The 14830-nt window shown below is 32.2% G+C and overlaps 1 protein-coding gene across 7 annotated transcripts in view; it reads right to left on the reverse strand.

Annotated features, from left to right (window-relative positions):
• Positions 1-14830, reverse strand: part of LOC140060667 (apoptosis-stimulating of p53 protein 1-like) — a 53591-nt gene that overhangs the window by 14197 nt on the left and 24564 nt on the right. Inside the window, exon 1 of one of the 7 annotated variants that reach the window (XM_072106975.1) lies at positions 12163-12773. The exons of 5 other annotated variants lie outside the window; for them this stretch is intronic. Coding sequence is in view for 1 of the 2 variants with exons in the window: in XM_072106968.1 (XP_071963069.1) it covers positions 11235-11711 (477 nt within the window). In the remaining variant the exon portion in view is untranslated. Of the gene's footprint in view, positions 1-11234; positions 12138-12162; positions 12774-14830 lie in introns of those variants that run through there. One more of the 7 variants, XM_072106968.1, reaches the window with a different exon arrangement.

The raw sequence follows: 14830 nt of genomic DNA on the forward strand, positions 1-14830 counted from the left end.
TAATAGTATACAATATAAATGTATACAATATACTGTATAAAATATACTACAGTATATCAAACAATGAGTGAGATCATACAGTAGCTACTGTAAGCAACAATAAAGTGACAATAAAACTTTTGATTGTCATTTCCTAACAGGATTTTTATACCTGTACCACCATGTTCAAAGCTTTACTTTAATCAATGTACAACTCTAAAGTTAAACAAATATATATATCAGAACGTGCATTTTAGCTCAATTTAAATAGCAAAATACAATGGTCCCTTTTTTGCGTTCAGTCTGGCTATTGAACTCTGGTTAAAGTGGGCAATTTGATAGTTCATATCAGCCACAAGGGCGTACTAGTCATGTACTGAATGAGTTTTGAATTAACTCACGATTACTGAAAACAATACCTGGAATTAATTACAGTACCAATGTACACTACTTACGTGCACTGGTACAGGATACTACAGTATTTGCTGTTTACAAACTCTTCAATGAAGCTCTGTCTACACATCAAACTTTATGTGACAACAAAATGTGATGTCCCCACATATGGACATGATGATGTCATATCACTACCATATTTTGGCACATTACACTTTTTTTGTCAAATATTCATATATTCATTTGATAGTGTACACAGAGCTTTAGAGAGTATAGTGTTGACAGTACTACTGTAAATTGTTAGTTTGAAATAAGGACAAACATTCAGTAGTACATTACTGTAGGCTAACCATATTTAATTTGCATATGAATCAATCAATTTACATAATACAGGTATTGATAAGAGAGGGTTTTTCCCCTGTCAGTACAAAATATTTGTTTTTTATACTGTACATCATGATATTTTTTGTTTAATATGGAAGAAAGTACAATTGACAGATGCTGTACAATATTTGCATATTTATTTTTAGAATAAACCAGTTCGGATTCAATAAGGTACTGTAGTGGCTTTTTTTAATAGGGCATTTGATAGCTGGCACTAACTAACTGCTAACCACATTATTACTATATGTTGATTCTCTATATACCACAAGTAGGTGGAGCATGTACATAAACTTTTACTGGTATTTTAGTTCATTATGAAACAGGGATTTCACTGATGACTAATGAAACCTTAATTGGGTTTTTTTTTTATTACAGACAATGTCTGTGTGTAACATGTGTGATGACAGTTGACAAAACTGTACACTATTACTTACTGTAGAAAGTTCATTGATCTTACTTTACAGTATGATTACTGGACAAAATAATAGTCTATTTTGTGCATAGCTTACATGGATAAACCGACATTGGCCTATTCTCTCTAAGAAGAGAGCTACAACTAATATTACTGTATATAAAATTAACACTTCTACTGTAGAAATATTAGATACAATGCATAATGTTATGATCTTTGGGGAGTTACAGTATAAACTTGTGAAAATTTATTGTAAGGTGATAGACACCACTGGCTAAAGTTTTCCCTTTGGAAATTGTATCATCTTTGTTGTCCTGGCAAGCAACAACAAATTGGATACTGTATCACATCCAACTAATCTAACACAAATTGATTCATTGTGGAGGAATTCCGAGAAATTGGCAACTTAAATATCAGTGGAATTAAATTCAGAATTAATTATGACACCAGCAGCAGCAGTAACATATTTTCAATCTATATATTACAATTTCTGAGAAATCATATTTTCAATTTGCTGCCTAAAATAGTCAAGTAAATTAAATATCACTGTTTAATAATATTACGACTAATATTGGAAATGTGCTCTTCTTTCATCAATATTTGGTATGGATATTATATCGTAGGAATTACAGTACAGTAACTTAACTACTGTAAATAAACAAAAGCTGAATTTTCACTCTTGTCAATAATAAAATGTTTTACCAGGGAAGAGTAAATTCACTCTTCCCTGGTTTAACTATATCAATAGTCTAGTTAATACAGGTAAATATATTTCAAACCAGAGATTTCAATAAAATTACTTTATTCTTCTTTATAATTGGTATGTTGCTATATTGCAGATTTAAAAAAAATAAAAATCAGTTTTCAAAAAACAATAGTTTAATTCATATCCGATAACAAAACATTAAACTTATAGAAAAAATATAAAGGAAGTAATTATGAATCAAGCATGTCATAAACATATTGTTTCAGAAGTATTGTATACTCTTCTGGGAATCTACTAATTCCCTTTTCTACTTCATACAAAAACAACCTAATGTCTTCTTGGATGTTAAGTACAACTCATAAATCATGAACTCTCAATAAATAGTTCCACTTCCCCTTGACGATTCCTGTACAGTAGTTGTAACTTTCATGTGTACAACCAGGGAGGTATTATACCTCCAGTGTGATGTTCCCAAATATGGCAGTGATATGACATCATCATGTCCATATATGGGCACATCACACTTTTTTTGTCAAACTAGTTTGATAGTGTAGACAGAGCTTAAGGCCAATGGGGCACATTACTGCAGGTGTGGTACAGTAGGTAGGGTCTTTCAACTTATCGTAGGTACTGTATTAGCCCATGGCTTAACCTGCTTTTAATGATCTTAAGATATTAATTACATAATTGAATAATGATTTAAATTCATTTCAAATATTCATAAAACATGTTGGTTCTATAAACTACAGCATAATCACGTTCAGAATACAAACAATGGCCTACTGTGAAGAATCAACAATTCTTTAATGAGACACATACTTTGGACTATTGTTCAAGAACAACTGTACCATTGTACTTATTTATGGGAATCAATACAATATTTGTTGACAATATCAATAGAAATGTACAGTAAAAATCAACTATGGTGGTACAGTATGATGGTATCCTTCAGTTGACTCAACATGCAAACTAATCAAATAACTATAAACAATGCTTTCCTAATTTTAATGTCACATGTTGATCTTGAATGTTTGTTTCTAGTCCCTAATCTTTCCCCTTGATAGGTTGACTCAACAAGCAAACTATTAAAAAAATAAAATAACTAAATAAACAATATTCTGCTTTTCTATTTTTACTTTCATGTCAAAATTATTATGGAGATTTTGTCGTATTTCAATCCCTAAACTTCTTCAACGAAACTACAGTATGGTATCGTTCTCTTTGTTAGATTGACTCAACAAGCAAACCTTATCAACTACAAAAACAGGAAAATGGTTATTAATTAACTTGATTGTATAAGCAAATCGTGGCTAAAGGCACTTTGGTAATGCTGTCTGTTCCTGGGTTGAGTTGTTTACATTTGGTCATGACTCAGTCGTCACATCATTTGCATATTAAACACAGCCGCAATATGTTGCTCTTTGTATTTCACATGTTGCTCTTATTATTAAGCTCTGTCTACACTATCCCAAATATGATGGCGATATGCTCAAATATGATGGTGATATGCCCACATTTGGTAGTGATATGTCCAAATTTGGTAGTAATATGATATCATTGTGTCTATTATGGGCACATTTTTTTGTCACATAAAGTTTAATAGTGTACAGTAGACCGAGCTTTTAGGCCTACACAATGTATTGTCCATTTTTTGGGGAAATAGATATAATGGTCTTAATTTACAAATTCATTGAATCTGTGGCTTCCCATATTTGGAAATTGTGTCCAAACATGTGCATGTCTGCTGTGTTCTATTGTTTTGTATTCTATTTATGTTTTTTTCCAACTTCCAAATACATACTGTAATTTTAAGTTATATAACACAGTAGTACAGTACTGTATATAATAAATATAGTGTACATTGACGTCTGTACATTTTACACAAAATTACAAATCATACATCACATGTTTGAAGTTACCCAACCATGAAATTACATTTACTGATGTTTATTAAACTGGAAATAAATATATAACTTATAAACAATTAAATAGATTACATTTAAATGCATATTTAATTACATCTCACAATTTGTATGGGAAAGATTATGAAATGGGGAGTAAACATACAGTTTAAATATTTCTTCCAGACAATAGTACTACCTACATTTCACATCTCAAAGTATAGCACTTGGAATACAGTTAGTAGTAGTGTACTGTAAAGGCCAATTTACACAGATAAGTGGTAATGAAAGCAATACAAATTATAGATTCTATGTTATTCCTTATGACTAGTTACTTTACACACAACGCAGAGCGGACGGGGTGGTTTCCGCTCCGGATACTGTAGATACACATTCTACAGTTTGCTGAGCAGTTTTGCGCTTACCGTGACCGCTCTGTCTGTGTAAACCACATCATGGTTGTATTACTGTAACTTTTTTTAAATATTAATAGTACAATAATCACTGATCACAATAGAATATAGAAATTAGGTATAGAATCTATACTAAATGTACATACCTGAACATAAGCCATATTACACAATTTCTTTCTTACAGTAAGTAAAGTACTATTAATTCACTTCAACAAGTAGCTCAAACTATCCTTCAAATAATTTAATTTTCCAGTGAAGACGGAGATGAATTGAAAGTTGTAGGTCCAATACTATTATAGGCCAGAATAACAAGCAACAAAAACAGACTCAAGCCAAGCGGTTGACACACCTCCACTGGCCTTCAGGGGTTCAAACAATGCTATGGCACAGTGACATAGAAGCGGTCCTACTAGAGTGTGTACTATGGACTGCCTCAGGGACAAACTCAAATTTTAAAATGCCATAACTGATAAATTCTTGTAAATGGGCATTTGTCAACAACTAACTAGAAGTACTGTAGATATCTAGATAATACTATCTTATACAAATAAAACAAAGTAATCGATGTACAGTACTACTGTAGGTAAATAATTAGTAAATAATAAATTTAATGTACAGATGAAGTGTATTTACTTTTTTCCCCCGAACATTTCTTTAATCCAAAAATAAAGGCAGAAATAATGTGTTCACTCTGCTTGAAATCTACTTTTGTTTATCCATCTAAATTTGTTTGGGATGGTGGTTGGGATTAATGTGGTACTATTAATTATAGAATAGAGTTTGTACCCAGTATACATATACAGTAGTAATATTATTCTTAATTTTATAATGTTCTACAAACTGGGTTTAAATACTTCAAGACTAGTACAGTATTTGTTATCAAAATAAACATACAATGATATTGTATATACCTTGACATCAAACTATAAAAAAACAGCAGTCAGTTACAGTACCAGTGAAATTCTTTGACTCACATTTAAGTACGGTACTTTACTAATTATAATATATTAACAATTATGATAATTTGAATCCATAATTAATGACGTATTTTGGGAACAGCACACAATAGAATGCATTGTTTATATTTCAGGTTGATTCATCTATTATACTATAACTATTTGACACACAGACGTCATTCCTTCAAGTAATGAAACGACAGTAGAGTACTAAGTCAGGGCGTTGGTTCTGTTGTGTGTAGGTGTATAAGATTATTAGAATATTATGCCAAGTTTAATCAAAATTCTGTTCAGTTCAACGCGTTACAGAACATTATTTAGGTTAAGTTATTAAACTATTAAAGACATGTGGGTGGTAAGAACTTGCTGCACAAAACTACTGAATACCAAAAGAATTGGTTTGCTGTGTAATGATACTTAATAGCAAATTAGATACTGTAGGTACTGTACAGTATCTGGTATGATTTGAACCGCAACCTTCTGATCCCAAGCCTGGCACTTTAATTGAACACCACCAAACTAAAGTAGGTACTGTACAGTACTGTATCTGGTATGATTTGAACCGCAACCTTCTGATCCCAAGCCTGGCACCTTAATAAAATACCACCAAGCTAAAGTAGGTACTGTACAGATAATCTAGTATGATTTGAACCACAACCTTCTGATTCCAAACCTGGCACCTTAATTGAACACCACCAAACTAAAGTAGGTACTGTACAGTACTGTATCTGGTATGATTTCAACCACAACCTTTAGATCCCAAGCCTGGCACCTTAATAAAATACCATCAAGCTAAAGTAGGTACTGTACAGTACTGTATCTGGTATGATTTGAACCACAACCTTCTGATCCCAAGCCTGGCACCTTAATAAAATACCATCAAGCTAAAGTAGGTACTGTACAGTACTGTATCTGGTATGATTTGAACCACAACCTTTAGATCCCAAGCCTGGCACCTTAATAAAATACCACCAAGCTAAAGTAGGTACTGTACAGATAATCTGGTATAATTTGAACCACAACCTTCTGATCCCAAGCCTGGCACCTTAATAAAATACCATCAAGCTAAAGTAGGTACTGTACAGTACTGTATCTGGTATGATTTGAACCACAACCTTTAGATCATAAGCCTGGCACCTTAATTGAATACCACCAAGATAAAGTACTTTAGAAACAAAACATACTGTAAACATACTATTTATAGACGTAGTCAGTGGTTTTTGTGTAATTATACTTTTGTACATACAGTAAATGTTATTAAATTGTTAACAAAACAATATTATGTTACAATACTTTTATTACATTACCACTAAAGAACAAAAAAAAAAATAATTCAATACATTAAAGGTAGTAAAAAAATAAAAATCAATTTATTGGTTTAATGCATAAAAGCCTATGAGTCATTCTAACATCTAATTTTCTTTAGTATTACTATCATTAATGGAATAATTTAATATTTTACACACTGCATATTTTTAGGATACATGGGAGAATACAATGCAATACTGTTATGTACAGTACAATGTATTTTAATGAGAAGAAATTGTCAGCTGTGAAACTGTGGGCCAGTTTCTGTGATGACAGTCAAATAAAATGCACAACTGTATAAAGTACTACACTAATATTTTCAAAACAGTATTTTTACAAAGAAAACCTTCCTTACCATAGCATTTATTATACTAATTTATAGAAAAAATGTGATCCATGAAAAATGAATTGAGATATTAGTGGCCTGAAAATGAGATCAGAGGATGAAGACAGTGCCTTAAAAGAAAAAAAAGGCAAACATAATAAAAAAAAGGTACAGTACAGTAATAAAAATAAATTGAAATGAAAATAAAGAAAAGGAGTTAGAATTACGAAGTTATGGAAATATGTTGTACAGCACAGTAGTCCTACTATAAAATATAGAAATTCTGTAACTATTTTCTGACAATACAATAATTCCGAAAAAAAATATATTAACGTAAATGGCCAGACATTAAACAACAGGTCAAATAAAGTATGCTGAGTTTTGTGTCTGTCCTTCTGACAACCTCTACTAATGCAATAGTAGTAATCATAAGCCTGATGTCCCTGTCTCTGAACGCATCAATGATTAACTGTTAAAAATTCTCTTTCAACGAAATAATTTATTCTCAAGATATCTAAGCTTCCTTTAAAGATGATTCACCATGGCAACAATGATGACTATGAGGAAAAGAAAACAATAATATGGATGTCATAAATTTGGCTTTATACAAAATTGATAATGAAATTGCTACTGATGACAAGTACAATAAGTAATGGGGATTGACATTTTTGAGAGATGTATTTTATGAAAAGATACAGTGATGTACTGAATTTAAGAGGGTGTGGTCCAAACAAAATGAAGGACATGAAAAGATACAGTGATGTACTGTATTTAAGAAGAGGGTGGGGTCCAAACAAAATGAAGGAGATGAAAAGATACAGTGATGTACTGTATTTAAGAAGAGGGTGGGGTCCAAACAAAATGAAGGACATGAAAAGATACAGTGATGTACTGTATATAATAGGGTGGGGTCCAAACAAAATGAAAGACATGAAAAGATACAGTGATGTACTGCATTTAAGAGGGTGGGGTCCAAACAAAATGAAGGACATGAAAAGATACAGTGATGTACTGTATTTAAGAGGGTGGGGTCCAAACAAAATGAAGGACATGAAAAGATACAGTGATGTACTGTATTTAAGAGGGTGGGGTCCAAACAAAATGAAGGACATGAAAAGATACAGTGATGCACTGTATTTAAGAGGGTGGGGTCCAAACAAAATGAAGGACATGAAAAGATACAGTGATGTACTGTATTTAAGAGGGTGGGGTCCAAACAAAATTAAGGACATGAAAAGATACAGTGATGTACTGTATTTAAGAGGGTGGGGTCCAAACAAAATGAAGGACATGAAAAGATACAGTGATGTACTGTATTTAAGAGGGTGGGGTCCAAACAAAATGAAGGACATGAAAAGATACAGTGATGTACTGTATTTAAGAGGGTGGGGTCCAAACAAAATGAAGGACATGAAAAGATACAGTGATGTACTGTATTTAAGAGGGTGGGGTCCAAACAAAATGAAGGACATGAAAAGATACAGTGATGTACTGTATTTAAGAGGGTGGGGTCCAAACAAAATGAAGGACATGAAAAGATACAGTGATGTACTGTATTTAAGAGGGTGGGGTCCAAACAAAATGAAGGACATGAAAAGATACAGTGATGTACTGTATTTAAGAGGGTGGGGTCCAAACAAAATGAAGGACATGAAAAGATACAGTGATGTACTGTATTTAAGAGGGTGGGGTCCAAACAAAATGAAGGACATGAAAAGATACAGTGATGTACTGTATTTAAGAGGGTGGGGTCCAAACAAAATTAAGGACATGAAAAGATACAGTGATGTACTGTACTTAAGAGGGTGGGGTCCAAACAAAATTTAGGATATGAAAAGATACAGTGATGTACTGTACTTAAGAGGGTGGGGTCCAAACTAAATTAAGGAAACGAAAAGATACAGTGATCAGTGATGTACTGTTTTTAAGAAGGTGGGGTCCAAAAATAAATTGAAAATATTGTAAAAGAGGCTTCGTTGAGGTGTTTAAAGACTGTAGGTAGGACAGAAAAATGTATTTTTTGTATGATGAGAACAACCATTGTTGATTTTTATCATACCTGGCAGATAATTAAAAACAACATTCCAAAAACTATTGGGTTCCTCACACAGCAACTAAACAGGTTACTTAACAGTGAGTACTATCTTTTACAGTATATAAATTACAAACCTGAAATGGGGTTGGTATTCTGTGAGTGGTGCTTAGACATTAAGTGGGGGGAGGGGGACGAATACCCATGAAACAACTTAATTACTGTACTAATCGCACACTAACAATTATAATATATACTAATATATAAAAATTAATGCATAAAATATTTAATTAATATACTGTAATATTATTATAAATTACTTTAAATGTATAAAATATTTAATAATATATTCTGTATTCTTTCAGAGGGAATCTAATTTAAGCTACCTGTACAATAAAAACTCTACAGTACTGTACCTAAATCACGGATATAAATAATTCTATAATTAATGACATCACCTGATGGGACCAAATAAATTAAAATCTGCTGGCAGTATAATTGATTACCTGTAGGCCTACTGACCTGATTAAATGTCACTAAACTTCCTACACTGTTATTTTAAAAACAAACTAATATACAGTATTCATAGTCTTTAATTATTCGTTGTCAAATTGTATTGTTCTGAGAGTCCCTAATGATCAGTTTTAGTAGGATGGACAACCTTTGTTAAATATTGTTGAAATAAAAAAAAAATATTTAAAATTTATAGCAGTATTTACAGGGACTGCAGTATTCAATCAGCTGTTGTGATAATACTCAAAAAAATATTCACAATTAACAGAACTTCTAAATAAATCCCTAAATATTAAATATGTACATTGTCATAAAATGCTTTAACAATAAAAATATGTTTTGGTTAGGGATATATATAGTATTCAATAGATAAAACCACAATACAAACAACACAAAGATCAATATTTAAATTTGTTCAAAAGTAACTACTGTACAATGGTATGGATGTCAGTAAAATTCAATCTATTTCCTCTCCATGACTGTATTTAAAAAACAACAAAATTAAGCATTATACAGTAAGAAATCGAGTACCGTAATCATCTTTTTCTAGTTCAAGTACCGTCTAAGCACAATTAAACATCTCAAACTGGATTAATATTCTAGATTGAAATTCTGCATGTAACCGTTCTGCCAATTGAAACATAAAATTAGAACATTTTGAAATTGATTTTGTGTTACAGTGTTGCACAGACACAAGGGATTATATCAGTAATCAATACTTTCACAAGTAATTTTGTATACTGTTATATTCATTCTATTATTATACTGTACAATTTTGAGGATAAATATTCATAATAATTTACCATAATATAGTTTGTCCTTCACAAAAATAAGAAGTGTTTGAACTTGATCAAATCATTGTACTACTACTACTAATATTACTTGACTATCTATTATAAATGTTTAAACTTGGTTGAGACAGGGGAGAGTGATAATAAAATTATTTCGCTCTTCCCTGGTTAAGGTAACTGTAATAATAATAATAATAATAATTATAATAATAATAAGATTTATAGTGCGCACATATCCACAAATGCAACCATGAAACTAAAAAAAAAAACGGAAGAAAAAAAACCAAAAAAATTTGCAAAACGGAAAAAAAAAAAGGGAAAAAACAAAAAAACTGTAGTGTTAGTACTTCTATCTGTAAAGAAGTGTTTACTTGAAATGTACAGTACAGTATCTGTACAGTTAGTTTTCACTATCATACTGTATATTTTCATTTTTCAAAGCGTATCGTACATACAGTAATGCAATGAGAAAATGTTTCCAAAATATCAATTTGTGATTGAAAATAACCAGGAAAGAATCTCTAAATTCTAATTTTTTCCCCTAATTTAATACTGATAATTCAATAATGAGGATTGCATAATCATTACTATACTTGATATTACGTAAACTGAGAAGGAAAACAGATCAGTTTTCCCTTTCTTTTTTGCAAGATGAGTAAAGACTTAAAAAAAGAATCTGCCGCATCCCTTTTTTACTTTCACTACAGAATTGTTACTCGATATGCTTTCACTTATTTCCACAATTTCTCTAATTTCTCCAACAAGGAAGAACTTTCTATCATAATAAATTTTTTTTTTTATGAATATGATGTAACAGATCAAACAGTACAGCAATAGTATAGTACATAATGTAAACATACTGTAAATTACTAATAGTAATACCATACTAATATGCACTATTATTATACATATTGTACAAACAGTCCATCAAATATTATGTGGCAGATATACAAAAGTGATACTAGACATTTTAAGTGAAATCGGAATATTTCGGACAATTAATACAAATTCTAGATTTTCATTTTTCATTTATTTATTATTTATTTAATTTCCCAACCAACAGTAAACTCATGGTTCCCCACATACAAGCTTAGTTGCGAATGTGAAGCTACAATACATACCTCAGCCTCAATTTTATCCTGGGGCCTAAGTATAGGCCTTGGTATACTAGCATATATATCCTCTACAGACTTGTGATCATACTTCTGTTCAGTCTGATACATGTCATCCAACGATAGCCTACCATTTGATAAATCTTCTCTATCATTGATTCTTCCCTTTTTAATAGTTCCGTACAAATCTTCCACGGAAGTCCTACGATGGTGGTATTCCTCTTTCGAATCATTGCCACCTAATTTTATTCCGTTTTTTAATCGGGTTCCATATATATCCTCCTTGAACATTTCGTTTGCGATCCGTCTCCGGCGCAAAACTTCTTCGTCGACCGGTTCATCATCCGAACTCTGTTTTATATCCCTCGACATATCGTTAGAGTCTTGCTTGACTGAAGCCTGTTGCTTGGTTGACGGTTTACTCTGAGCAATGGATGTTAAATTAAAACCCCGTGTTGCTGGTTTTACTAAACCAATACCCAACATAATTATTTAAATTAAAATTAATCCTGACTATTTGCTGCCAGCCAAAACAACAAAATGACAAAAGACTTAAAATGTGAGTAAATAAGTACTCTTTTCAATAGTGAATGATTAATTCAGAAAGTATTTCAGATGTACTTGAGTTAAAAGAGAGGATATTCACTGTTTTTTAGTTGAATTCCCCACTGGATATGTAGCGTAATGCATTCAATAAATTAGAAATTTATGCGTGGTAGAATCCATTTGCTGGCCTATCAGGTAGCTTGCATTGAAAGCAGTGTGAGACACGCCTCATGAGATCATCTGACTGTCTCATCATTTGTAAGCGACGCCTGTCAAACTGTTCCGCATGAGAGAGCACCCTTCTGACATTAACCTAATCACCAACCATTGGCTAATAAAATCCACAATAACAAACTATACACAAATCAGATATAATGCAATTCTAACTTACCTTTCCTTTAATAGTATATCCACCTTAAACTACAGGAAATGAAATATTATTAACAAGATTTTTCTTTAGCTACTACTGTACCACACATCCATGTTCGTTAGTCATACTAGTATTAAATGCGACCACTATGAACAGGCTGTCATGCATTCAATTCAATGGCCCTCCATTTATTGTTATGCATAAAAGGCTTATACAATCCGAGGCTATTATTATGCATAAGTATCACCACACAGCAAGGGCATCGAGTACAAAAGGCTAAAGAGAGCTGTCATTTCATTGGATAAGTACCTGTGTATTTTTAAAAGATATTATTTGCAGAGGCCTTTGTACTTTCATTAGGGTAAATTTTTCAGGGTATGACAAAACATTTAGCCTGAGGTTATAATATAAATCTACAGCATTGGATCTGTTTACCTCTTTTAATAACGTCACTATAGTATAGCTTATATACTTATATACATTTTTTTTTTTCATTACGACACATCTAATTTTACCTGTCCAATTGTTGGGAGCATTACTGATTTGAGTAATTACTTTGAACCAGGGAACCCTTGAACTCACAATGCAGCCATACATAAATTATGCATGATTCTGTTTTTACATAGCTTACCCACAAAACCATAATTTAATATGACCACTTCTCATCAATAATAATATATTATATACCCCATTTATATAGCGCCCTTTTCATGAAAAAACATGCTCAACGGCGCTTCATAAAAAACAGAAAACAAGTTACATAGGATAATATAAAAAAATCAATGTTCAAGTTGTTATTCTTCCAGGGGTACCAACCACCACACTGAAGTGCTTGCATTGCATACAGTACACAAATTAGTTTACAACGATAAGTCCTTTGGGTGTATAATTGATTTGCCTTAAAAAAAAAAATCAACATGATTTGAACCTAGGATTCTGACATTGGTGGTAGCCGAGCATCTTAACCACCAAGCTACATTCCAGTTGACTAGTTTTACCTGGTTATATCAAGGTTATAACTTATATTTACTGCATACTTATACTATCAATGGCCTAATTTGAATATAATCGTTTCTGAATATTCCCTGCCAAAAATGTCACTTCTTCAGATTAGGTAAAGCTTTTAGTATGAATATCATATCAAATAGCTATAAAATTGGTTACTACTACTTACAGTATAATGGAATGCTGGTAAAAATATACACAAGTTGTAACATGCTGAGCATAAAGCCTGGCCACAGTGAATACTAAGTATAGGAAATTAATCTTTTTTTTTATGTAACAGAATTTGTAAATTTCTAGTAAGAAATTATTAAAATTGAAATAAAAATATCTTCACAAGGGCTAGTGTGTAACTGCATTGCACGGCGACAAGTTTCCCAACCGGCAAGTAATAAAAATAATAATACCACATTTTGTATCGCCCTTTCATGAGTAATCATGCTCAAAGGCTCCATTATTACCCTGGTCATTTTTTGAAACATACTTCCATAATGCAGCTAGTAATCAGTGCAAAGTTGTGTCTTGATCTAACTGGGTACTCATTTAATACACCTGGGTGGAGAGAGGCAAATGCAAGTAAAGTGCCTTGCCTAAGGATACAAGCAATGTGGCGAGAGTTGGATTCGAACCACAACCTCACGATCGGTAATCCAGTGTTCAACACACTGCGCCACACGCCAAGTACTCCAACTATAATCATTAAACAATCTCAGTTTTATTTGTATTGAATACTGTCACGTAATAAATGAAAAAAAATACATTGATTTATTTTTGTTACAATAAGAACACAAGAGGAAAATAATCAAAGCTATACATTTACCTTCACTCACATAAAGACTTATTATGTGATACTACAACAATAACACCATACATGAGGTGTGTCTATAGATTTCACAATACAATGTATAACTGTACTGCTGTATTGTAAGGCTTTTAAAATGAGTTAAATGCGGTGAATGGTATCTAATTGGGACTTAAAACCAGGATGTCTTTATAAAACAATTGCATAAAGACTTACACGCCGAAACATTACACAAATGGCTTGGATTTTCACAATGCAAACACTGTATAAAGATTTAATAAATACTAAAATTAATTTCCGACTGAAGAATATATAATAGGTTTTAATACCTATTTTACTATACATTCAATCGTTAAAACAGGATTCCATAAAGCTCTGTCTACACCATAAAACTAGTTTGACAAAAAAAAGTGTGATGTACCCAAATATGGTAGTGATATGACATCATCATGTCCATATAATGGGAACATCACATTTTTTTTGTCACACAATAAAGTTTGATAATGTATACAGAGCTTTAGACTACTCTACAGTAGTCCACAATACAGTATCTAGTTTAAACCAATTTGGGATAGGTTCTTTACTAGACCTAAAATTAAACAAACGTCCCTACAAAGGCTACAGTATATATTTTTTCTACCTACAGTATGGTAAACATTAAATAACAAATATCACATTTCCTAATGCGAGCAGTGGCATAACGGCTAACTGGCTAAACCCAGAGCTTAAAGGGCACTAGAGTACTGTATGAGCAGCCCAGTGTTGGATGGCTCTTTGGAGTGCTGAACCCAGGGCCATGTGCCTCCTGTGTGTTACAGTATACCACTGAATATGAGAACATTATGAATATATGCTAAAGTCAACTACTGAACTACAGAGATTACT

This window comes from Antedon mediterranea, chromosome 10 (assembly GCF_964355755.1).
Source record: "Antedon mediterranea chromosome 10, ecAntMedi1.1, whole genome shotgun sequence".
In the NCBI taxonomy this organism is placed as follows: Eukaryota; Metazoa; Echinodermata; class Crinoidea; order Comatulida; family Antedonidae; genus Antedon; species Antedon mediterranea.